General features: G+C 38.1%; 1 protein-coding gene across 2 annotated transcripts; it reads left to right on the top strand.

The window, feature by feature from the left end:
- Nucleotides 1-3,909: 3,909 nt before the first annotated feature.
- Nucleotides 3,910-24,600, top strand: UBE2I (ubiquitin conjugating enzyme E2 I). 2 transcript variants are annotated; one of them, XM_051969400.1, is made up of 7 exons: nucleotides 3,910-4,067; nucleotides 11,070-11,148; nucleotides 11,778-11,861; nucleotides 14,414-14,486; nucleotides 16,362-16,471; nucleotides 16,616-16,695; nucleotides 20,911-24,600. In XM_051969400.1, the coding sequence occupies exons 2-7, from the start codon at nucleotides 11,083-11,085 to the stop codon at nucleotides 20,972-20,974; spliced, it is 477 nt and encodes a 158-aa protein (XP_051825360.1). In that variant the 5' UTR covers nucleotides 3,910-4,067; nucleotides 11,070-11,082; the 3' UTR covers nucleotides 20,975-24,600. The 2 variants fall into 2 exon arrangements, with proteins under 2 accessions (XP_051825360.1, XP_051825359.1); XM_051969399.1 differs by lacking the exon at nucleotides 20,911-24,600 and adding an exon at nucleotides 18,353-18,380 and having other exon boundaries at nucleotides 3,976-4,067.
- Nucleotides 24,601-26,586: the final 1,986 nt, after the last annotated feature.

Here is a 26,586-nt window from a genome sequence, read left to right on the forward strand (position 1 = left end):
ATGGGCAGATGAGAACAATTTGTTCCAACAGTCATGAAGGTGGATGAAGCAGGCATTGAAGATGCTTAGAGCTTGGTCAGGCACTGAAGACATTGAAGGTCAATGACTGCCTATTGCATCTCAGGCCATTATACTCATCCTGACTTTTGCCTTCCTATGGGACTTTTTTGACTATAGAACTGACAGTAAGACTTGATACTTTGTGCAATTCTGCCTCACTTAAATCTAATCCATGCCCAAGTTAAGACATCACACAATGATGTCATTAATCCTCTTCCAAAATAAAGGAGGAACAACACACCATTGATTATTGGCTTAATTAAATTTGTATTTTAACTAAAAATAGATGTTTACTAAGTAGAATAAGGGCAGTTAGTATAAACACCTCATCTCACCCCAAACAAGGGCTATACTGCCACACAATAAGATCTGAGGAAAGTGGACTTAATCTTACAGAACATATGACAATGAGTTAACTCACAACTCTTGAAGGTTAGAAGACTTTTTCTTCCATTTGTGGAATCCACAGTAAGATCCTCTGAGGAAGGACGCACAGCTTTCTGCCAGGCTCCTTGTAAAGTTTTTTTCCCCAAAGAATCTAGTTTTTCCTCAGCTTCTGAGGAAGATACTAATAGCAACTGGTATTCCAGGAACACAGTTGGATACCTGAGAACTTCATGTCATCCAGCCTTTTGAAATTCAAAGAAAGGTAGAAAGAGACAGAGGCTTTTCCCAGACAAGCAATTCCCTCTTAGAGACTTACCAGGAACTCCTTGTATCCCTGAGCTAGACTGTAGTCAAATGCTCAAATCTGGCTAGCTCTTTTATGTAGACTCTAGTAAAAGCCACTTTGGCTAATCCCAAATACTTCTAGTTCAACATTTGATTTCACTCAATGACTTTCACTCCTTCCAAATTGCATAAGTACTTTGTTTACTTTAACACCTTTGGTTGACTGATTCAATAGAAGCAATTGGAACATAAGTAAAGTAGTTAACTTCAACTGATAGGGAAGTGACTGATCCAACCTCCACTCCACTCCCTAAAAATGGCTGAGTTAGAACTAGAAGGGACCAAGGTTCTGAAAACTCATAGTCTCCTCATAGGAAAGAAAAAGCCAAAGTTCTAAGGATTTCCCTTAACCTGATTACTGGGAACAGAAAGGACCTCTTTCTAAAAGAGCTGGACTATTTAGGCTTAAATTACAAGAGGAGCCAAGCCAGCTGTGCCAATTTTTTGTTTAAGAAGTGCATCTTAGTCCATCTAGGCTCCAGCTGGAATCAGTAAGTAAGCATGTCTATTAAGAGCCGGCTAAGAGTCTATATAAATCATAAACTCATTTCCAATTAACTCAACTGTGGTAGAAGCCACAAGCTAATCAGCAAAGTCAAGTGTAGTAATGCCTATCAACAGGGACTACACATCATGCTCAGAAACCCACCAAACCTTCCATACTTGGCAGAGATTGCATGCCTCACAATGCCAGTTGAGAGGAGGTCCAGCAGGAAAAGTGTTAGAACAGCACCAGAGAACATCAATAGTCCAAAAACTTGGTCCTGTATGTCCACTGGCCTCCGTGTGTCTATTCTTCCCAATCTTCATGTATATATTTGGGGGAGTGTGAATCAGATGTATGGAGAAAATGTTTTGGGTTTTTTGTTTGGATTTTTTCCCATGTAATTTCATTAAATGCCTTTGCTTTAAATTAGTTGTATGGCTGATTAGTAAACACACCAGTGAAGGCAGGAGAGTTATGATTCTGCATCTGCCTCAGAATAGATATAGACCTATAGAGTATCTTCGATGTGGAATACCAAGTTTGGGAGAACTTACTTAAGAAGTGGGAGGCACTACAAGATGATACCCAAAGACAGAAGGTGAAAAAACTCCTGACATCAAAAAGCTTACAATCTACTTGAGAAAAAGGTTGTGTTCTTAAATTGTGTGCATCTCTTCATGACCTCATTTGGGGCTTTGTTGGCAAAAGTGGAATGGTTCCTCATTTTCTTCTCCAGCTCCATCAGATGAGGAAACGGAGGCAGATAAGGTTAAATGACTTGCCCAGAGTCACACAGCTAATAAGCGTCTGAGACTGGGCAAGATGAGTCTTCCTGACTCAGAGTCCAATACTCTATTCACTGTGTCACCTAGCTGCCCCAGGGGAGATTGTGTCTACAAATAAGACAGATATAAAGTAGCCAATAATATAAGAGTAAAGGAATAACTCCAATTAAGCTGATATCAGAAAATTTGGGATACATCAATTAAGGCTTAATGGAAGAGGTGATTTGTGAGGTGAAGGAATAGATTCTGGCATATATAGAGAAAGATAAAATATATTCCAGTTATAGAGAAACAGCTTATGCTTATCTACATAGGGAACTGTAGTTATACTATGGACAATGGTTTGTATTTTATTGTATAGGCAACGGGGAGCCACAGATGTTTAAAAAAAAATTACCTCCAAGGTCTTTTCCAGCTCTAAAGGTCTATGACTTCCAAATGTGGGCATCAGAGGAAGTCTTCTTGGAGGAGACAGCATTGGAGCTGAGTCTTGAAAGACGATATGAGAAAGTTATTTATAAGGTCTCTTCCAATCTCTGAGATAAGACTGCTCAGTAGAAGTGTTCTACACCTTATGTAGCTTCTTAATAAATGCTGAATAGATGTGCCTTTTCAATCACCTAGGCGGAGGGTCCCCAGGCTAGTATTCTAATCTAATAAATTAAAAGACCCGGGTGCCCATAGGCGAGACCGAAGAGAGACCGTGGGGAGTCAGAGGAGCTGAATTCGAATGTGACTCAGCATCTCACAGCCCGGGTGACCTTGGGCAGGAGGCTTTGATCTCGCTGAGCCAGGGAGCCTCCACAGAGCAGAGGAAGGGATGCCTCCCAAGGTCCTTGGCAACTTCCAGGGCTACAAGCCTACAGTATAATTCTTAGGGCGAGTGGAAGGAGGAAGCCATGCCCGAGCTTTGTAGCCAGCACAGCCTGGCTCAGGCCTGGCCAGGCCAGTCCCGGGCTCTCGAAGCCTCGCCCCAGCCAGCTAGGGACTCCAGCGAAAAGGAGCTTACGCGACAAATTAGGAGGACCTCGACTTAAGCTCAAGCAGGAAGGCCGTACGAGGCTAGCCCACTAAATTCCTCCCCCGCCCAGGCCCCGGGTCCTTCGTTCTTGCCCCTCCCCCACCCTGTAGCCCGCCCCTCCCCCATTCCGTCTTGGCCCCTGCTGTCTCTTAGGGACTATCTACAATTCTCCTTCCGTCTGTCCGGCAAGAGCCGGAATTTTGTACCAAGCCCTCTCATTGGGTGAATCTGAGGTAAGCCCCGCCTATTCCTCAAAAATGACCAATCCGGAAAGGTTTCAGAGATTTCAGTGCTTTTGGGGGTCATATGGATACTGAGATGTTCACGTTGATCTGTAGGCCCCATTGCACTTTTCCCCGAGATCTTTGGTTTTATCTGACTAGGAGACCTCGGAGATTGACACTGTTGGTGTTCCCCTCCAAGCATCTGAAGAATCCTTGGGATTTCCTGCTCCCCCTTTTTGTTGTTCTTTCCACGCGTATCTTCAGATGAACGAACTCATTCCGAAAGGTAGTTTGCATATGGTCCCTAATATTAGGGACGCGGCTCCTTTAAGTGCACAGGTAGCTAAGTCCCTGCCTGTGGAAGAAATCGCTCCTCGGGGGTCCCTACGCCCGAAGTTCGTACCCCGTTGCACTCCCTGGGGAGGCGAACTGGTCCAGCTAGTGGGGCCAGTGGGACTGCGAAGGCACGGGCAAGAAGGGGAGGGGAAAGGGAAGCCGCGGGAGCAGCGGGGGTGGTGGCGGCGGCGGCGCGCGGGTGCAGGCGAGCGGCAGGGCAGCCCGCGGCTCCATCCCCCCTCCCCCCGCCCCGCCCCGCGCCGCGCCGCGCCGGGGTCCTGCCGTCTTGGGTCCGGCTGCGCGCGGAGCGGGCTCCGGAGGGAAAGTCCCGAGACAAAGGGAAGCGCCGCCGTAGCCACCGACCATCCGGGCATCTTCCGCCTCGATCCGGGACACTTGCCGGGGGCCGCGGCCGTGCTGAGGTGAGGCGACCCCCTCTGGGCCGGGTCGGGCCGAGCTGGGCCCGGCGGCGGCAGTGGCGGCGGCAGTAGCGGCGGCGGCGGCGGCGGCGGCAGCAGCAGCAGCAGCAGCAGCAGCAGCGCCGCTTCCCTCCTCCCTCTCCCTCCTCCTTTCTGTCGAGGCCGGGCTCGGCCCTGCTCCCTCCTCTTCTGGGTCCCCGCCTGAAGCTGCGGCCATCAGGCCGGACCATGGCCTGGAAAATGGAGCGGAGCTGATCGGGCTTCGCGGTCCGGGAGACCGGCTGGGAGCTAGGACGTTTTTCTCTCTGGGGACTGGGCCGGGCCACCTCGGCGCGTCCGTCCGCCCCTAAGGAGGCCGGGGTTGGGGGGGGGAGGGGAGGCAGTCCGGCCTCGGCTGCTCCATCCGTCTTTCCTGGGAAACTCCGAGACCCCCGACGGGCCCCCCAAAGTAGGTAGATGGGGAGGACATATCCCTCCCTTCATCTATGGAAACCCTCCCTTCATCTATGGAAAGGGAGAGTCATCCTCGGTGAGAGATCCACGATAGAAGGGGCCAAGAGTTCATCTCTTTCAAGGATCTCCTTTTAGCAAATAGGGAAACTGAGATTCGGGACGGTGGAAGCGACTTGTCCAAGGTCACTCATCCAGGTCGAGTCAGATCCATCCTTTGGCCTCCTGCTTCTTTGCATTAAATTCTGCTAATAGGGATTTGGAAGAGGGATTTCAGATATTTAGGGATTTTTTGGAACCGGGAAAGGCAGGTAAAAGTATCGCAGAGAACTGTCTTTATGAACATTGTGGCTTTCTTAAAAACAATATTAAAAGGCTTATCGAAATGTACGCCCTGAAATCTAGGTCTTTCAAAACACCCCTTTTCCCATCCCACCTTTTTTCATCAGTTTTGATTGATTAGACTTTGGAGTGATGGAACGGTTTATTGGCCCATTGCAGGGGTTGTGCACGATGCTGAGAAACTTTTAAGAATTGAGGTTTTTTCTCCCCAAGTCTGAACCCAGCTCAATGTACAATAATAGCAGTACAAACAAAATAATACCCATGTGAAACTTTAGTGAGAGGCTAAGGGATGGGTGAATTAAGTAGTCCAAAATTCCTCGTGATTTTACTGTTGTAACTTTTAAAATTATCTAGAGTTAAAAGAAAAACTTGAATTGGGCCACTTAGCTTCTCTATGCTAGCAGTGTAATTCTGACTGTTCTCTGTTTTTGCCCCACATCCGAAAAGAAAAAGTAACTATCCATCCAGGCTTTGAAAGGAATACACAACCAAAATGTGATTGGTTGGATTAAGAGAACATGGGACAGTATTTTTATTTTGGTTTTTGTTTTTTAACCATTCTTCTAATCTCTGGCTTGATTTTTATTGTCAACAACTCTTGGGTTTGCTAGACAAGTCTTGTCTGATATAGAGCAGAAATTGAGAAAAGTTAGCAAGAGGAAAAATTGGATTGCCATTTTGTCTCTTCAAAGTAAAATCCCATGTGGTGTATTGGCTACAAACCCTATCCTTTATACATTCATGCTTTTTTAAAAGTATGAACAATTAATATTTTCTACTTTTATCCTTGACTTCTTTTCACTTTTTAAAGAAAAATAACTATTCCTTCTTCCATTCTTGGCAGTTTTTCAGAGATGCCCTATCCCTTTAGGAAGAGTGAAAGGAAAGTCCAATTTTTCACTTGTGAGAGAAGACAAGTTGGCAAGAATACAAATATACAGTAACTCTACCAAAGAAATCTAAAATTATTTCTTTGGTTCATAGGCCCAGTTAGCATTTTTAAGCACACAGATAGAAGAATAAGCCTGAGTCTTTTTTTTTTTTTTTGGGGGGGGGGGGGTTGTTTTAGTGGTTTAAGATCAAAATAAAATACTGGATGATGGGACACATTAAATTTTTTTAAAATATTTTTTGCAGTATCACAGTTAATAGTATTACTTCTTATGGGAGTGATTGGAACAAAATTGCATTTAAAATGAGGTGAAATTAAAAAATCAGATCCATAATTTTAACTTTTCTTTTTTTAACTTAAGCTTTTATTGACTTAAAAAACATCTTAAATGTCTCATTACTAGGGATTGATATCAAAAAGGATGTTTCTAGAATTTAACTAAATTTTGAATTCATTACAAATTTATTTTGGTTCTGTTACAAAAATAGATCATGTCCCAGAGTCTAGAATGGTTAAGAAGTAGATGCTTTAGACTGGTTTCAGTTTCTAGTTCTGAATTGTTAAACAGTTGTACCAGAACTTAGTTTCACTAAGTGATGGATCTCAAAGTTACTATTATGTACCTGAGGATTATATAAGGTTTAATAAGAACATGAAGCATTTTAAGTGTGATTCATGCTATCAGGTAAGGCTCGAACTATTCATTCTAAGGGAGAAAAACTGAAACATTGCTATTTTGTAACTCAGCCTATGAATGAAGTATTTTTACCTTGTCTCTGAATGCTTGATAAGCTTATTATTTTTTCTTTAAGACTTAATGTTGTTGCTTTTAAACTACTAGGAACACTTGATTAGTCCATTAAGTGCTTAGTTTTAAAGCTAGATCTTGCTTTGGTGGTTACTTATAATCATAAAGTAATATCTAACATTTCCCTTGATAAATAGAGAATCCTAGAATTGGAAGAGATGTTCTAATTCTAACAGGTGTACATTTAAGCTCTCCTCAGTAGCATTTCTATAAAAGAAGGGGTGGGGGCAGGAAGCACTTTGTTTAGAGTCCAGTCAAATATATAACAGGGAATTTAAACTAAAACTAAGGATTGTAATTGACCTTGAGAGATTACTTTGTCCAGTAACCCCTAGCTTTCATTCAAGCTATAAATAATTTCTGGAAAAGCCATCACATAATTTGATTTTTTTGTATATAGGTATTTAGGTTTGTATTATAGAGCAGAAGTAGGCAGTTCTTGCTCAATATACCTGTGGAATAAATGACAGTTTTAACACTTCGATTCTCCTACTCCTCTTAAAAAATCATAGAATCTGTAGCAGAAAGGGACTTTAAAAATCATCTAATCCAGTGCTCTCATTTTACAGACAGTGAAATTGAGACCCGAACTGGTTGAGTGACTGGCTCAAAGTCCTTCAGGTAGTAAGCTGCAAAGCCTGGACTAAGCTCAGATCCTTTGATTTCAAAAGCCATTATTATTTGCCTTTTTCCTTTCTTTTCTCCATAATTATACTTTATACTTGCTTGTGGGTATTGCTTATTCCTATTATTAGTATTCAAAGCTATAAAGGATTGAATTCTATTCTACTGGATAAAACTGGTTTATGAATTAAAAGATCTGTTTTGATTTCAAGCTCTTGCTAGATGACCTTGAACATCACTTCAGTCTTTCTATATTTCATTATCTTTGAACTGGCTGTGTTGATTTTTTTTCTACCTCATCCCCTAGGGATGTTATAAAGATCATAGGAAATTTTTCTAAGATTATTGAACTCTTAGAGCTCTTGCAGGAGTTCATAGATCTAAGGTGGTTCAGGATTAATATTAAAACAGATGCTACTAAGTTGGAGGTTTTGTTTTTAATTGAGAACCCTCACTCATGGCCTTTCAAAAATAATGTGGTAAGTTCCTTGGTGATACTCCAACTGTATATTGCCTTCCTTAACTTTCTTTGAATCCAGTTATAAAAGACTAAATAATGATTTGTGAGAAAGGAGATAGGACAAAAAAAAAAAAAAATTGATCCATATGTGGGAAAGAAATGGACTGGCTGCAATTCTGAAGTAGTACTGTTTTTTTGATTTGTTGGGGCTTTTTTCTTAATAAACTTAATAAGCCTGTAATATATATAAAGCACTGTTAATTATTAAGGATGATCTAAAAATTACATGATTCTTTTCCTCAGTCTCTTTATCATTTAATTTTTATTTTTTCCTCAATTACTTACAAACAAAAATTTTAAACATTCATTTAAAAAAATTTTTAGTTTGAAATATTTTGATATAGATATATACATGTAGTCATGCAGAACATTTCCATATTAACAGAGTTTCGAAAGAAAATGAAGATCCAAAACAAAGAAAGGTTTAAATTGTGTGTGTGTGTGTGTGTGTGTGTGTGTGTGTGCACTTGCTACTTGCCTGTCTTAATCTGTATTTAAACTCCATCAATTCTTTCTCAGGAGGTTGATAGCTTTTTCCATCATGAGTCCTTAGAGTTTGTCTGGGATTATGATATTGATCAGAAGAGCTAAGTTATTCACAGCTGATCATCTTACAGTATTGCTGTTTCTGTGTACAGGGTTCCCCTGGTTCTGCTCACTTCATTTTTTGTATCAGTTCATGTACCAGTTTTTCTGAAACTATCCTCATCATTTCTTATAGTATTTTGTAACTCAGCCTATGAATGAAGGGTTTTTGGGTTTTTTTTTTTTTTTGACAAGGAAACTCTTTAAGTTTCATCCACAATTAATAGCCTTTTAAAGCTCTTCATCACAATCATATAGTACAACTTGTTCAGCCATTCCCCAATACATGAGCATCCTCTCAATAGCTTGAGTTCTTTGTCACCACAAAAAGTTGCTATAAATATTTTTATACTTACAAGTATGGAGGAGTACTGTTACCAAAAACGTTAATTCTGTTCAAGCTTGATGTTTTGTTATTTGAGTGCGTTTTTTAATGAAGAGGGAAAGATTAAAAATTAGCTTCAGGGTAAAGTTGTTCAGTCTATAATAAGCACACTAGCATATTCTTGAAATCTCCTTCTTTTGGTAATTTATTTGGAGATTTTTAATTGAAGGGTATTTTTTCCTCTGGTTTTTCTGGCCTAATGAGATGTATATATGAGTACCTTTCCTGCCACAAAATGGATATTGGACTATTTTGCTGTGTGTTAGCTGGGAGAGAGTGGTGAAATTCAAGAAATCATCATTGTTCTTTAAATAGCTCTTGTCAAGAGTAGATGGGAGGTGAGGGGGAGCTAGATGGCACAATGGATAGAGCACCAGCCCTGAATTGAGGAGAACCTGAGTTCAAATCTGGTCTCAGACACTTAACACTTAACTCAGACACTTGCTACCTGTGTGACCCTGGGCAAGTTATTTAACTCCAATTGCCTCAGGAAAAAAAAGTAGATGGAAGGGAGAGGGCTGGATCATAATTGGTTAGAGAGAAGTATTTAAGTCGCAAGGTGACAGTTTATAATATGTGAGTCTTTCACTTTTCTGTACTGAGCTTTCCTTCTGCTGTTAGTATTTATGCCCCAAATATCTGTAATTTACTCTAGCACTGATCTTAAAAAGATACATTGTGCTCTCCATGGGACACTTTTCACTTTCACGATGATGGGTGTTCTTTAACATTGCATGAAACTTAGAAGTAAGTAGACGATTGTACTAATTTACACTACAAAATTGACATTGCTACCTTTCTCTGAAGGAAACAACATATAATGCAAAAACTTGGACCATATTGCTAGGAATGTTCTTTTAATAGTACATCGAATACATAATACTACATTCTAGCTTTCAGTCTTTTAGGTAAAGGTTTGCATTGCCTTCCTAACCCTTGAGGCTATTACTTGGTAGATATTTGAATGTCTATCTGAGTAACTCTTTTATATATACCATAGAAACATCAACACCCTCTGAGATTGGTAGGGCTGATAGTTGTACTGTCTTATAGATAAGGAAAGTGGGGCGCGGGTTAAAAGTCACTTTTCTAAGTCAATCCATTTCTTTCCCCAACCACATCTCACAGAATATCTTTGTGGATTTGACAAATACACAAGAGTACAGAGGATGGTAGAAGCTTGAGTTTCATCTTTCCATTGTCTTTCCCACTTTGTAAAGTGATTAATGAGAAGGAAAAGGTCTGCCAGATGGGGGAAGAGAACAAGGTGTCTTGATAATCTAGTTAATTATAATTAGTGTTGCTATCTACTAACACAATTCTTTTTCATTCTCCTCCCCCACCTTTTTGGGGGGGAGGGGCAAGGGGACTCAAGTTTCATCCACAATTAATAGCCAAAAGCCCTTCATTCTTCGCTGTTTTTCATGCAGGATGTATATTTGAATTCTAAGCACCAGGACTGAGTTCACACACTCTTTTTGTTAACTATAAAATAAGCAGTTCTCCTTTCTGGAAATGAACTCCATAATGATATGGTTGGTATCAGAGCTATATAACTGCCAAAGTAGTTACTGACTAGCCTCAGCAACTTAAGAGCAAACACTGAAACCAGTGGCACAAGTTTTAAATTCATATGATCCCACAGGCCAACATCCATCTCTTCTATACTCTACCCTTCCCAACATCACTCCTTTGCTGTTTTGACCTTGTCATTATGGTATGATGGTGCTGCTGGCCAGCTTTAATTCTGATGGTTTAGATAGGGTTATATTTATTCAGTAATGATTTATTAAATTCTTACTATGTAGTAATGCCCTAGGCTCTGGGCTTAGAAGGACAAAAGTAAAAAAACAACTCCTGCCTTCAAGGAATTTACATCCCACTCATAAGGGCAAGATTCAGATTTGAGGAATAAGGGTAAGCATTATAACAGTACTTTTGTGCTTATGACCTTTTAGGGTAATAGGCATGGAGTGTGTGTGTGTAGAAGTAAGAGGATGGAATGAAAAGATCTGGAAATAATACTTAGAACTGATATCTTCATTCTTCTGTGAGGTCCTATTTTGGCCACTGGTAGTCTTGTCAACATAGTGAACACTAATTTCCTCCAAGTGTAGTGCAAACATCAAACACTGGGTGGCGTTATCTTGCCAGCACTACGGTCTCTTGAGTATTAATTTGATTCCTTTAATAATCTAATAATTATTTATATAAAAATATAAATCTGCTTGCTTGACGCAAAGAGTAATGGATGAGCATTGCCAGACTTCCACTGATTTCCTTTCCCCAAAAAATAAGTATTAGTAAGGAGTGGATAGAGAACCAAGTTAGTGTTTACAACAGAGTAGTCAGAAAAATGTTCTGACCTAACACTGTCTCTTTTGCATTTGTACTAGAGGGACTTTGAATATGTCTGGAATAGCCCTCAGCAGACTTGCACAGGAGAGGAAAGCTTGGAGAAAAGATCATCCTTTTGTAAGTATAATACAATTTCTGTGTAACAAGCAAAATGTGATTTAGCCTTTTCCCAACTGAATTACCAACTAGGAACAATTTATTCAGGTCTGACTATGGGCCAAACTGATTGATCTTTTTTTTTTTCCCCTAATATTCTTTTTTTTTTAAAATTTTTTTAATAAAGCTTTTTATTTTCAAAACATATGCATGGATAATTTTTCAACATTCATTCTTGCAAAACCTTGTGTTCCAAATTTTTCCCTCCTTCTCCCCACCCCCTCCTTTAGATGGCATGTAATCCAATATATTAAACATGTTAAAATGTATGTTAAATCCGAAATATGTATGCATATTTATGTAATTATCTTGATGCACAAGAAAAGTCATGTCAAAAAGAAAAAAGTGAGAAAGAAAACTGTGCAAGCAAACAGCAACAAAAAGAGTGAAAATGCTATGTTGTGATACACACTTAGTTCCCACAGTCCTCTCTCTGGGTGTAGATGGCTCTCTTCAGCACAAGATCATTAGAACTAGCCTCATTCATCTCATTGAGACTGATTGATCTTCTTAATAAGACTTATGTTTTCTGGAGTATTCTGAAGTAAGATCCTTCAGTTGATGCTTTTGTTTTTGTTTTTTAAACTTAGGGCTTTGTAGCAGTACCTACGAAAAATCCAGATGGCACAATGAATCTCATGAACTGGGAATGTGCCATTCCAGGAAAAAAAGGGGTAAGATTTCTCAGTAGCTTGCCATTTCCATAGGTCTCACAAGGTCAGCAGAAGCTGCATATAGGTCAGAATTGGTCTATGGAATGCAAACTAAGTGAAAACTTTCTGATATAAGCTTTTCCAAAACAAACTTGCTGCTTGTTTGTTTTCCCATTTGCTCATACTTTCAAGGTACTGCTAGTGTGCTGGTCCTACATCCACTTAAACTTCCAGATGTTTACATGTAAGTAGACCATCTTAGCTTTTGATTAGAATATAGGCACAGTAAGCTAGTTGAATGATTTTAATTCCTTTACTAGGCTAGAACACTATTGTTCCATTGCTAGAGACTGCACCTTTAATCCTATCAGCCATCTTCAAGATTGGTATAGATGGCTTGATATAATCCATTTTTGTGCTGGAAGTATAATACAAAATACATAATACAATGATCTAAGATTGCCATTGTCACATAGAATAGTGTTGGTAACCATGTCACTTTTTTTCTTTTATGGAAGTGAGTAGAAGGAGACACCATGGTATTCAACTGCTAATTTGTTTTCTTCAACAGAATTTCCAGAGTAAGGCCTTGGTGGATAATTTGGAGAGGAGCCTTATAAGTGAATAAAACAGTTCATCAGGACTTAGAAGGAAAGATTGCAAGAACTATTTAGCATGAAAAAACTCCAGGGATATAACAGTATTGGAATTTTTGTTTAAGTGTATTTACACACACACACACACACACACACACACACACACACACACACACACACTAAAAATTGGAGTACTTTTTAGCTTTTTAAAGATAAGACAAGGCAAAACATAAAGTACCAAAGAGACTTGTAAACTTTATCATCAGAAATAAGCAATAAGAACTTCTTTACTAGAAACTTTTGGAACTGGTACAAATTATGGTTTCTCTGGTCAAGTGGTAGATTTGTGGTAGATTTGAAGTGATATAATCCTCTGAATTCCATGAAGAGAATCAATCATGAGTAATCTCATTGACTTGCCGATATTTTGCTTCAGTCAATCAGCACACATTTATTAAATGCCTGTTCTGTGCCAGGTACCCATCTAGATGCTGGAGATACAAATTCAAAGCTTGAAAGAATTTGTGCTATCAGGGAACTTAAAGAAAGAAATCCTGTGATAACCAACATTTCTGACTCCTAAACTAAGGAATGTACTTACAAAAAAACTTTTTTGGCTAATCAAGAGTAGAATCAAGGCAGAAATCTTTGTTCAGGCATATAACATAAAGAAAATACTGCATTTCCCCCTAGTGAATTCAACCTTACCCCCCAAGTTATTTTGAATGGGATCTTCTTTGATTTGTCTTTCCAAAAAAGCAGCCTCTTATTCTTTTTGTGAATAATCATGAGAAAACTTCTATTTTAAAAATGTCTAATGCCTTTATTTTGACCTTTTAGCAGTCTGCCCTCCTCTGATACTGTTTACAAGATAAGGAAATGTATTTCCCAAAAAGCTGGCAAACTTTGTTGTATTTCATAAAGTAAAAAATGTAGTTGTGGGGTTTTTTTATACCAGAACCCTGAAATTCATCTGAATTGGAGCAAGAAGAACAGCTTCTGTTTTGACAGCCAAAAATCTCCTACTCACCTAAAATGAGCAACAAAAGAAACTGTATCTAATTGAAATCATGAAGAAAACTTGGCTAACAAAATGTATCCACATAGATTGTAATCTTTTATACTCCCTTACCTTTCTTTGCCAAAATACTCTGTGGTATTTATAACTATAAAGAACTTTCAAAGATGGTTTCACAGTCCAAGTTTTCTTTCATATTACTGCTTTTAGTGCTTTGCTTCTAGATAAATACAAAGCAGAGCACTCTAGATCCCAACATTTTCAAATCCTATCTATCCCCCCTCCCCCCGAAGTCTAAAACTCCTATAAAATCCAGTAACCTCCTATTAATTTCCAGGATCAAATATAAAATCCTTTGGTATTTAAACTTTTCATTACCTGTTCTGTTCCTCCCTTTTAACATCTTTTCATTCTACTTTATAATCCAGCCATATTGTCATTTGAATATCACTCTTAACTTGTACCTCCATGCCTAGAATTCATTCTTCCCAACTTCTGATTTCTAGAATCCCTAGATTCCTTCAAGCTTTAGTTCAGATATCACTTATTCTAGTAGACGTTTCTTGATTCCCTCCAATCACTGGTGCTATCTCCTCTAAGGTTACCTTCTATCTGCTCTGTATTTATTTTAGGTATGCTAATCAATATATGTTATCTTCCCTTGTTGGAATGTAAGCTTCAAGATCAGGGACTGTTTTTGGTTTACTTTTGTTTTGTATTCTTAGCCCTTAACACAGGACCTGGCACACAGTAAAGTGCCCTTAGTAAAGCCTATTGATTAATTGAAATTGTGGTCAGGTTACTGGCTACCTGTGTGTTTATTATGCTATTTTGTTTAAAGTGACTATGTGATAGACAGATCTGGAGTATAATAGACATTAGTAATTGCCCTCCCTTTTCCTACTTATCCTACACCAAAGGCAAATGACATGCCTAACTTTGGTTTAATTCCCTGGCAGACTCCATGGGAAGGAGGTTTATTTAAACTACGGATGCTTTTTAAGGATGATTATCCATCTTCACCACCAAAATGTAAGTACAGTAAAGTCCCAAGTAGGCAGATCTTCTTAATAGTTTCTACTATAGCAATAGCCAAAAGCTTCCTGAGAACACATGATTGCTGAAGCCCTGGAACTTACCAAAGGAGAATTATTTAGCCATTAAGAGAGGCTGATTGGATAATTGAGATGAATGTGACTAACTGGAGATTCACTCTGATTACTAGCTCATATACCTCATAGCCACAGTTTGAACCACAGAAGTTTATGTTCTGTGTTCACTAAGGCTGTCAAGTCTTAGCCTGAAAATAGCAGAGTAATACTTGTTCTAAATAGCCATTTTTTTGTGCCTGGAGGGGTTTCCACTAGCCAGATTGAGAAATTATTCTAAATTCAATGTAAAAATCTCATTTGTTGTCTTCTGTTGTTTGTGTCTTGGATAATGTACAGACTCCTAAACAGCAGGTAAGTTTGGGGGAAAATGCAACCACATTTGAATTCAGGATCCTTTAAAAAACCTCAGTATTTTGATGTAAAATTCATGGCAAATTTTTTTTAATAGCTTTTTATTTACGAGTTATATATATGGGTAATTTTGCAGCATTGACAATTGCCAAACCTTTTGTTCCAATTTTTCCCCTTCTTCCCCCCACCCCCTCCCCTAGATGGCAGGATGACCAGTAGATGTTAAATATATTAAAGTATAAATTATATACACAATAAGTATACATGACCAAACTGTTATTTTGCTGTACAAAAAGAATCAGATTCTGAAATATTGTACGATTAGCCTGTGAAGGAAATCCAAAATGCAGGCAGGCAAAAATATAGGGATTGGGAATTCAATGTAATTGTTCTTAATCATCTCCCCGAGTTCTTTTGCTGGGTGTAGCTGGTTCAGTTCATTACTGCTCCATTGGAACTGATTTGGTTCATCTCATTGCTAAAGATGGCCAGGTCCATCAAAATTGATCATCATATTGTATTGTTGTTGAAGTGTATATAATGATCTCCTGGCCCTGCTCATTTCACTCAGCATCAGTTCCTGTAAGTCTCTCCAGATGGCAAGTTGTTGATGTGAGTTTTCACATTTTCCTGAAATATTCTGGAAATATCCATAATTTTTATTCTAAATTGGTGTTACAATCCCCACCAGTTAAAAACCCAGACGATGTTTTTTTCATCAAAGAGATGGCCTTTAGATTATGGCCAAGTCCTATAAAGCCATTGTCAGTTCCATACTGCACTCTTAGTAATCACGGGAAATTTGAACTGAAAAAGGAAAGATCATCTAGTCCAGTCTTTTTCCAAAGATGAAGAAAATGAGAACAAAAGTGATATACCCCAAGGTAACACAAAATAGTAAATGGTAGAGCCAGGAGTTGAACATAGCCTGATTCCAAATCCATTATTATTTTTACCATACCCACACTTGGGGTCACCATGGTTTTTGGCTTCTTTGGGAAAGTATACCACATCTCAAAAAGTAGATTGTGGGAAGAGATGATCTGGGTTCCACTAATCCCCTTAGAAGAGAACAGATCAATGAGATTGCTAGTTTGTGTTGTCTTCTTTCCCAGAATCTCTGGACTACTTTCTAGCTTTGTTCTTCAAATTGGAAAAAAAATACAAAATTGGAAAATTTTTTCTCTTTTCCCTCTCTCTAGACCACAATTGTAGTTTGTAATTTTGTTAGCATTTTCCTCATAGTTTAGCAAGTCTTCTGGGAATTGACTGTTAGTGTTGAATTTCAGTTTTTATTTGGGGAATGGGGGGTTACTAAATCTCAAATAGAATCAAGATGTAGTTACCACTGGTAGGCCTTAGTTCTAGCACTAATATCTATTTCTTATAAAATGCAGTAGAACTCTACATTTTAATTTGGCTTGCCTTCCTTTCCCATCGTTAGGTAAATTTGAACCACCATTATTTCATCCAAATGTGTATCCTTCAGGCACAGTGTGCCTGTCCATCTTAGAAGAAGATAAAGATTGGAGGCCAGCAATCACAATTAAACAGGTAGGGAAATAATTTTTCCAATTGGAGAGTTGATAGAAAGAATTTGTAACAAACCATGTGAAGGTGCCTTTGTAAAAAACTACAGGGATTTTTTTTTTTTTTTTTTGAAAAGTCTTGATTCAACATTTTTTCTCTCTCACACAGATCTTGTTAGGAATACAAGAACTTCTAAATGAACCAAATATTCAAGACCCAGCTCAAGCAGAGGCTTACACAATTTACTGGTTAGTATTTCATTCTAACACTTGTTTTTATTACATGATTTGTTTATTTTGACTTCTGTGCTTTTAACAAAAAACTTGTTCCTTAAAATATGTGCCATATTTGGCAGGATTGACTATAGAGAGTTAGATTTTAGTGTAGTATGCTTGAAACAAAAATAAGCTATTTGAATTGATTACAAATTATTCTCCTTTTGGAGTTTTACTTTGAGACACTATAGAAACCTGGGAATAGGTGGGGCTTTGTTGGATGGTGGTGAATAATAGTAATACCAATCCTTTTGCTACTTCTGTAGCCTTCTTTAAATTTAGAGGGAAGGGGACTTGATTACTAAATGTATTGACCTGCAGACATGTCTACCATATCGTGTATAAGAGCCATTATATGCATAAGGGACTTTGATGAGGGCAGAGTAGCTATGTGACAAAAAGGTGCCTGCATAACTGTCATCTTTTTGTGGACATAGCAGCAGATGATGGCTATGCAACTTTAGTTCCTCACTCACTTTCATCTTCTTAACTTGCCAATTAATCTCCTTAGTCATCCTCCCCTTTGACTACATTATGTCAACTTTTAATTACAATTGGGTCAATTTTCCACCACCCTAAGTTTATAGAGCACTGGTATGATTTATTCAAAATCCTGAATAAGGTAATAAGCTTATTTTATCAAGCAAGATGAAAAGAAAAGCCCATCTTGTACAGAGAGGTAATCTGCTCAATCTCTGCCTGGATTGAGTGTCTCAATATCTTTCCAGTCGGCTTCTCTGTTTGCAGAAGTATTGCGTCTTCAGGCATTCTGGGGGGAGGCAGGTGATAAAAAATTTTTTTCTTAATTCTCAGCTTTTCGTGCCTTTTGGGTTTGAATATCCATCTGTCTTTTTCTCCTTCTCACAAGGCCATGTATAGAACTTATCTGGGTTTGAGAGGAAGCCAAAACAGGAGGAAGGGAACGAGTAATATAGAAAAAACAGCCAATTGTTTCAATCTTGATATGAGTGATTTAATAAATTGCCCCATCCCTTAAATGTTCTCCTTAGGAGGAGGCAAAGATGGGTTCATTCTCTGTGCTAAAATTAGATAAACGATATGCCCATACTTGTTACAATGTGAAGCCTTGTACATCCAGATTGAAATGGGATTGTCATTGATGAGTAATGTGATATATTAATTTCCCCCTCCCCCAAATTGGAAGAAAAAAAAGACTTCTGTGCCAGTAGCCTAACTCTTAGGGCAGTGGGGTAGAGCAGATAAAGTTTGTTTAGAATTCATTTTTTGGAGGTAAAGAGGCAATTTGAGAGTTGAGATTGATAAGCTGGAGTTATTTATAAATATTAATAGGATTTGGAAATCTAACACAAAAATTCTTGGGTAAAGGGAGTCATGTGAAGGAAGAAAAGTAAATCTTTCTAAAATGGGTCATGGTTCACATTTGGGAATCAGGTATAGGTGTACCCCTCAACCAAATATATTAAGGTATTTTTGGAGCTATAAAAATGATTGGACAATGAGGTTACTTATGTAATTTTGCAAGAATATTCACCATGAGATTTCTTTAAAAAATAAGCTCCCTTTTTGTATTTACTCAATTTAAAGAATTTAAAATTCAAGAGGTATATCTTTAAGGTAGTATTTCAATAGAGTTATGACTCTATTCTAGGGAGAGGCTATAAATACTGAAGTAGAGCCAGATGAACACATGACCTTTTATACGCATGGAACAGGTGAGCTGGGGTAGAATTAGTGCTGGCACATCACAAAATGTTGTTCATTCAACTTGGCAAGGGTGTGTCTTCTTTTGAAAAATCAACTTTGTTGAAAACAGAAACATGTTTTTATTTGGAAGCTAAACTTAAGCTCGGGCTCTTAGATTTTATTTAAAAGTTATTAATTTGGAAAATCTGGCCCCCTTGTTACTCTTTCATGAAAAGCTAAACTTAACTGTGATTAGTTCTAAGTCGTGGGCATTACCCAGATAATTTTGTATCTCTTAAAACAGCCTCTTGAAGGGCTAGTACAGCAGCCTGCCAAGTTTCTAGGATCCAAAAGACATTGTGAACAAGTCAGCACCCCAAGGAGCATTTTTGTGTCCTTTGGGTTGACAAGAGATGCAGGTTTGGGGGTAAGGTTTTATGTAAAAGAATAAAGACCCTAATTGAGGATTGGATACTAATTGTTAAAGAAGTAGCATTCAGCATTCTAAAAATAATTCTTAGGTGATACAGTGTGCTTAGGAAGATATTTTGGTTTTGGTTTGAATTGAATAGTTCTTCACTAGAAAAGTTGGATGGTAGTTCATATTTCCTCTCTAATCTAGGAAGGAGTATGACCAGTCTGGTTGGGACAGACATTCTGAGAAATCCACCTCTGTTTTTGTGGGATTTTGGGGTGTTTTTTGTTTTTGTTTTTTGTTTTTTGTTTTTTTTTGTTTTGTTTTGTTTTTGCTCAGGTCCCTTTTGTCAAGAAATCTCTATAGTAGGAGAGAGGGAGGAAAATGTTTTTTACATATATTTATACATATTGAGCTAGCCAAGTAATGGAAAATTGTTGGCATAAGGTAATTCTGCCAGGTAATAGTGATGCAAGCTTTTTAATATTTGTAATGGTGAGATCAGGAAAATAATTCTATAAATATTACATTTTTCATTTAGTTCCTTGCATCAATCTCTTCCTCAAACAAATAAAAAATTGTCCATCCTCACTGGATTGCCATATTTATAAAGTAGTTCGGACCACAAGATTATAGAGTTAGAACTGGAATTACCTTTTTTTAGAGGTTCTTTAGTCCAATACCCTCATTTAATAATGAGGAAATAAGGAAATTGAGGTCTAGAGAAATGAAATGACTTTTCCAAAGTAATACAGGCAGTGAGTGTGAATGATGGGATTCAAATTCAAGTCATATGATTCCAACGTCAACCCCTTTTCAACTATATTGTACCTGTTATTTCCATTTAACTAGGAAAACAAGATTTTTTTTGTCTGTTAGTGGTTGTGTGAGTGCAGACATGACTTTTCCTTTTGAAAGTTAGCCCTGTCTGTCTCTCCCAGGTTAGCATATCCTTAAAGGACAGGTAAATACAATCTCAAAGGGTTAAATTCATCTTGAAAAAAAGGAACAAAGTGATACATTAGAAATAAAAGAAATCAAGCTATTTGTGCTTGTCTAAAGAATTGGAAATTATTTTTTTAAAAAAATAGAAATTAAAGGAGAAATCTAAAATGTTTGAATGTTTCAAGAATGAAATTTTCAATGTCAACCAGAATTTTGCTCATCCTTTCCAATTATATATCATTTTTACTCTATAATTAATGGTTTTAACTCTTCGTTTCTAAGCCAATGTATATTATTCTAGATGGTTGTGTTTTGTAATGAAAACCAAGAGATTTGAATGAATTAAAACGTGTGTGTGTGTATGTATGTGTGTAAAAGAAAGATAGAATTGGAAAGGAGGGTGTGTGTAATTTTATAGGTATAGGAAGTGTTGTCAGGTGCTGGCAATATTTCTTCTGCTTTCTTTCCCATCCTCCCTTTTGCATATGCTCCTGAGAAGGCTTTGTAGAATGGATTGTTTTTCCTCCTGCCTCTCAGCTGTTAATTTGGTGTTCTCCTCCATTGTTAACCTACTCATTGAGCAGAGTTCATTTGATAGTTTCTTTCCAAATCATGCCTTGCCTTTCCTGTAAAAATGATTCATCTCTCTCGCCCTCTTTTTCACTCCTATCCTCAGGATTTACTAATGTCCATTTATGATTGACTATTGCCCTGCCTTTGTCTTAGCTTTTCTTCATATAATAGCTGGCTTTGGAGTTGGAGGACCTACTTCAGATCCTGCTTCTGTCATTAAATAACTCATGGGCAGGTCACAACCTCTCTGCACCTTATACTCCTTCTCTATAAAACAAGGAGGTTAGATTAGATGACTTTTCATGTCCCTTCCAGCTCTATGGTTTTATAATTCTTGTAACTCAAGAGTTCTATCAGGGTATTTAGTATTTCTAAAACAATCTTCATCTAACTTGGCTATTTTCCTCTGGATTCTTTCATTGCCTTGGGCTGAATATTCCTTCGTGAATTCTGTGTACAAGTGTACAAGTTGTCTGAGATATACTATGCAAAGCCAAAAACTTTCAGGGTAGTAGGAGCTGGTTTATCTAACGTGCTTTTCTTTCTTTCTTTCTCTCTCTCTCTCTCTCTTTTTTTTTTTTAAACCTTAGCCAAAACAGAGTGGAATATGAGAAAAGGGTTCGAGCACAAGCCAAGAAGTTTGCACCCTCATAAACATCGATCTTGTGGCATCTTAAAAAGGAAGGGATTGGTTTGGCAAGAACTTGTTTACAAAATTTTTGCAAAATCTAATGTTGCTATGTACAATGACTATTCACTTAGGGGAGGGGGTTGTGTGTGTGCCATTTTCCATTTTCGCCACTTGTATACAGTTCTGAATTCGCTGAATTGCCCCCAGTTTTTTCATACAGGGTCTCTTCCTTCAGTCTTTTGTATTTTTGATTGTTATGTAAAACTTGCTTTTATTTTAATATTGATGTCAGTATTTCAACTGCTGTAAAATTATAAACTTTTATACTTCTATAAATTCCCTAGTATCTAGTTTCATTTGCTCTCTGATGCAGGCATGCTTACAAATGTTTAGAACTCTATTTAGCCTCTAGCTGGCTGTATGAAAAAGGAAATTCATAATCTTTCCCTTTCCCTACCCTTAATTTGTTTTTCTATCTTTCAGAGACTAGGTTATATTGCTTACAAGCCCCAGAGATCCAAAGTCAGCCAGCATCTTGTTTCTGCATCACTTCCTTGTGTTTATATGGCGTTTTGTCTGTGTTGCTGTTTAGAGTAAATAAACTGTTTATATAAAGGTTTTTGTTTCATTATCTTCTTCATTAAAATGAGTGCAAAGAGGAGGCTTCTAGTTTAGACTGTCTTCAAACTAACATAGCCACCCTTCTGTTGCCTACTCTGTAAAAACCTCTGTGTATAGACTTTTCTCACTAGCCCTCTATACTAGGGCCAGCTTGGGAGCATTCCAATTGTTTGTTTGGCTTCTTGGTGACCTAGGAAGCCTTGATTGGCTCTTAGACCTTGTCCTTATCCTTTTGTAAATACTGCTATGTTAAAAATATATATATATCTGTATGTATAAGGGTTTTTGTTGTTATTGTTGGGGTTGATTTTTTTTTTGTTGTTGTTCTTTTCCTCCCTACCTTTGGGGCTATTCACTACTGGACATATTTTAAACCTGGTTAATCAGAATTGGTTTGTACTCTCCCTAACATCCAACTAAGAGATTGGTGAGTACATGGCCCGTTGCTCTGCTGAAATGCAGAGCTTCAGTGGATCCAAGAGGCATTTTGATAACTAAGTCTAAGTATTAAATGCCAGACCAAAACTAAAACCAAACTTAAGATTTAAAAGATTTAGAAGACTGGATATAAAGCAATAACTGAGCAAGCCAGTCTGGAAGCTGGGTATACCTGGCTAGGGACTCAAACCTAGATTAACCAGATGATAATACACTTGTGCTGTGTAGTTTTACTCACTGGTAACAAATGAGCTTTCCTCTTACTGAAAATAGCATCCTTCTACTCCAAAGAGATCTGTTGTGTCAGTGGGATGGAGTTGATGACTTGGATACCACTCCCTTTTTAATATATTCGTAAAAGAATCTCAACTCTTGGAAGTGAGCACCATAGGGTGGAAATCACTGCTTTGTTAAAGGAATGACCTTGTTCTTCATCTCTGTAGGAAAGATCTGGGGAGAAATTAACTCACTAATAGTGCCCTCTCACAGTAACCATACTCTTCCTGTTTCTTTGTTTGAAAATGTATTGAATGGCTTTGCAAACAGGTTGGAGGTTTGATCCTAAGTCACATGCTTCTGGTATCGATGGCTGTCTTAGAATCACTTGCATGTTCCTTATTGCGTGCTCTTGTAGGCATCTTTTCAGATTCCCCTAGAGTAGGCTTTTAAACCATGTAGGTCACAGGCATTCACTCCAGCTGCACGCTTTGCCTCCAGTGGTTCAGTCCACAAGTGAAAGTCTGCACATGTGTCCAACACATAGCTGTGGAGTGCAGACAGATGCTTTTCCAGCAGGCAGTTAGCTTTCTATGTATCTAGGGAATAACACTTGTATGCACTTAGTGGTTTCTGTTGCATGAGATTCCAATTGGGCACCTGAATAATGTTTCTGGCACATGCCCTGTAACCCCAGTTGTATACTGAGAATGTAGTGAATCATAGTCAATAAGCATCTAAAAGGCCTTTTCATTTGGCTCTTAAGCTTCCTGAAATTGTTTTCTATTAAATAAGGTCATTCTAATTTTTAAATTACCTTTAATTTATTGGAACAGGAGACTTGCGAGGAAGGGAGGCCCTTTTTTGCCCTCTTCACCTCCCTCAAGCCCAGCTGCAGAGTATGACTTGGGGAGGTAAGGATGAGGGATGGAAGGGAACTGCCAAAGCAGTCTCTGCTCCAGACTTTCAGTAGCTGGTTTGCTGAGCCTTTGTCAGTCATGAAAAATGACTCACAGCTATTCCATGCACAGATGTGTGATGATTGAATTAAGGACTGATATTTGAGGTGGGCCTTAAAAGAAACATAACTTGAAGGCATCTCAGCAGCTTGGAGTCAAGTCTCACTTTAGCTTTGCCTGTCAGATTCCGCCAGTTTTGGCAAAAATATGTATTGGAAGTAGATAGGAATTAAGAGGTGGTAGGGAGCATCCAGTGTTCATTAAAAACAAACAAAAAACATTCCTCCCTGAAAATGGGAATGTAGGGATCTTAGTGTTTTAAGTTTTCAAGAGCATCAGATGGTGGAATTGACTGGACCTTTTATCAGAGCTGTGAGGATGGAAAGTAACTGATTCCAAGTTAGAGCAACCACTTTTAAGAATTATGTTAAATCCATTGCTCCTTATGGAAATAGACCTTTCTTAGATCAGGGTTCTCACATTTAAATAAGCTAGAAACTGAATCTGGCTCTCTAAACCCTCTGATCACCATAATGATATAAAATTGAGCTGCCTGGTGTCCATAGTCAAGGGAGTCATTCATCTGAAACATTGTCAGGCTGGCTCCAAAGGGACTAACCAGACCAGTGTCTAACACACATAATATTACTGACTTCCCGTATGGAGAATCCATTCATTAGGAAAAATTAATGGGAAGGAAGATGCATGGGTTTCATGCCTTTTCCATAAGGAAAAGATTGCTTCTGCCCCAAATTAAACAAGATAAGGTATGATATTTTTATTTTCAAAAACAATGGTAGGAGATTTCCCATCTCAAAACCCTAGGCTAGATGCCTTCTAGCATGTTGTCATCTAGAACTTGGTTCAATTCAAGGTTAATTTTTAAGACTTAGGATTTTCATTCACTTCCAACTCCATTTGAGGTACGAGTGCCTTGTTTGCTTGCTTAATATATTTTGTATTGTTCACTAGTTCCTCAGTTTGATATTTGCAATTTATTTATAATGCAAAGAATATGACATGGGTAATTCAGCTGGATTGTATATTTGTAGCCTGCTCCCAGAATGTCTTATTTTGTAATGACTGAACTAAATCTAGTAATAGTTAAACATGTATATGGTTAATATATATGGAAATACAATATATTTTATAGTTAAAGTATTCTAAAGTAATTGATGTTTCTAGCAAATTGTAGTGATTTAAGGCTAATGAAATGTTTCTTTTGTACCACAATTCTTGACTTAACAAAGATGTGAATCTTGTAATGCGAGGACTATGAAATTTGATCATCCTGTTTTTAAATGTAAGGAAAAAGATTGTGTTCCCAGCATGAGAATCCTATAGTAAGGAATTGTGGGAAATAGGTAACCACTGTATCTGAGAATCCTCTCATTAAAAAATTTCCATAAAATTGACATGTAGGATGTTTCCTTTTCATGCACTGCCCTTGTCGTTCTCCTGGGTGGTAATGAACTTTGGAAGGTTGAGACTGGTGTTGGTATCTTTGGCCCCAGTAGGCTTTCTCTCATCCATTTCCCCTTAGGTTTTTAAATTCTGTACTTCTGCACTTTCTGAACACCATGCTGAGAAGAGGTTTGCTTGTGAAGATAACAACTCCTCGGTGTCTTAGGGACATCAGCTAAATTAATGCCTCCCTTTTAGATTAATGCCTCAGTCTCCTTAGGTAGCTTCATAACCTGGGATTAAGTACTTATGGTAAACACATTTATTTGCCTTGGTAGGGTTTTGCAAAGTATTTAAAGGTTTGTTAAATATCACCTCTCTAGGGGAAAGAAAAAATTGGGCAGAGCTAACGAATACTAGCCCTTCCTTTTTAGGTTAGGACCATAAAATAGTAGAATTAGAACTGAAAAAGACCTTAGAAGTCATTGAATCCAACTCCTATATTTTACAGACAGGAAATTAAATTTCGAAGGAAAGTGAGTTGCAGAGGGTCACACATAGTAATAAGCACTTGAATTAGGATTTGAATTCCGTTTTGCTGTCTCCAGGGCTATTATCTTATCAAGAGCAAAGTTTTGAGGTGTTAGGCTGTTTCTTGCTCCTGGACTTGGTTTTTCCTAATGCCCTTGAAAGAAGATAGAAGGAGCTTTTAGAGACCTACTGCTGGTCTTAGTGTTTTAATTGTCTTTTGGCCCTGTTCTATATGAACAAAGTTCATAAACGTATGTGTAATTTAGACACTAATGATGCCCATCTCAACTCAACGCTTAAGAGTTGTATCAGAAGTCAGTCCCATTTTGTAAGAACTAAGTGACATCCTTTATATATTCCAGTCAGGTTCAGGTTCTCCCTAAAGAATGGATTTTGCTTTTCAAGTTCCCACTGAATCTTTTCTGGTAAATGATGTAAACCCTTACACACCAAGTTCTAACCAACACTTTTGCCTTAGATCTGGTTAAATTTCAAGTACTGTTTTTGGTTCAACTTTATCAAGGCAGTATAGTTAAGTAAAAGAATACTGAATTTGGAGTTAAAGGACCCCAGTTCACATTCCAGCTCTGCCACTTGTTGTCTATATGACCTTGGGCAAGACTTAATTTTTCAGGCCTAGTTTGCTCATCTGTAAAATGAAGGAGTTGGGATTGATGGCTTCCGAGTTACTTCTGACTTGATTTATTATCCTAAGATCCATTTCTTGTCATGCTTCAACCTCTAGACCTCTATAACTCCTTTCCTTTCCAAATTCGATAGCAATATTTTGCTAAGAACCTATATTGGTTCTTATAGCTATTTGGAGGTTCCTTTCCACTACAGTTAAGTATCAAAATAACATCGAGTGGTGTGGGATGTGGCCTAATTTGATTTCTCTTTGACTAATGTGGAAGGGGTTTTGAGCATAGTTTGATTGGAAGAGAATCCTTCATCCTAACATAAAACCTTACTCATAAGTGTTCAGTAAATGTTAATTGATCCTTGAACTCCTTTTCTGATAGAACTTGGTAGCTTAAAAATGGAAACTTAAGAATAAGCAGCCTGAGAAATGGATGTCCTTACAGTCATCCTTGTAGGCTGAGAATGCATAAATTCACATTTGGGGATGATTGCAGATGCCCGAGGAGCTTAAAAAGGCTTCCTTGGATCTCATTTAAGGAGGAATAGGAGAGACACCAAACTGGTTTATAACATTTGTTGCTTCTTAAAAGCTGCTCAATGAATTATTGGTGATAATCACTGATCAGCTGAAGGTGAAGTACCTGAATAAAGGCTACTTGCCATATGTTAGGGATTTTTTGTTTCATTTTTTTTTTTGCATCTGTTTGGAGGAGGGAGTGGGGAATTGTTTCTGATAAATGATCAAAATCTAGGTCCCCCTAGATGCTACCTGTTGAACTGAGATCTGGCTTGCAGTAGAAGGTAAAGGAGCCAAGAATAGTGAA

The sequence above is a fragment of the Antechinus flavipes genome, chromosome 1 (assembly GCF_016432865.1).
Source record: "Antechinus flavipes isolate AdamAnt ecotype Samford, QLD, Australia chromosome 1, AdamAnt_v2, whole genome shotgun sequence".
Classification (NCBI taxonomy): domain Eukaryota; kingdom Metazoa; phylum Chordata; class Mammalia; order Dasyuromorphia; family Dasyuridae; genus Antechinus; species Antechinus flavipes.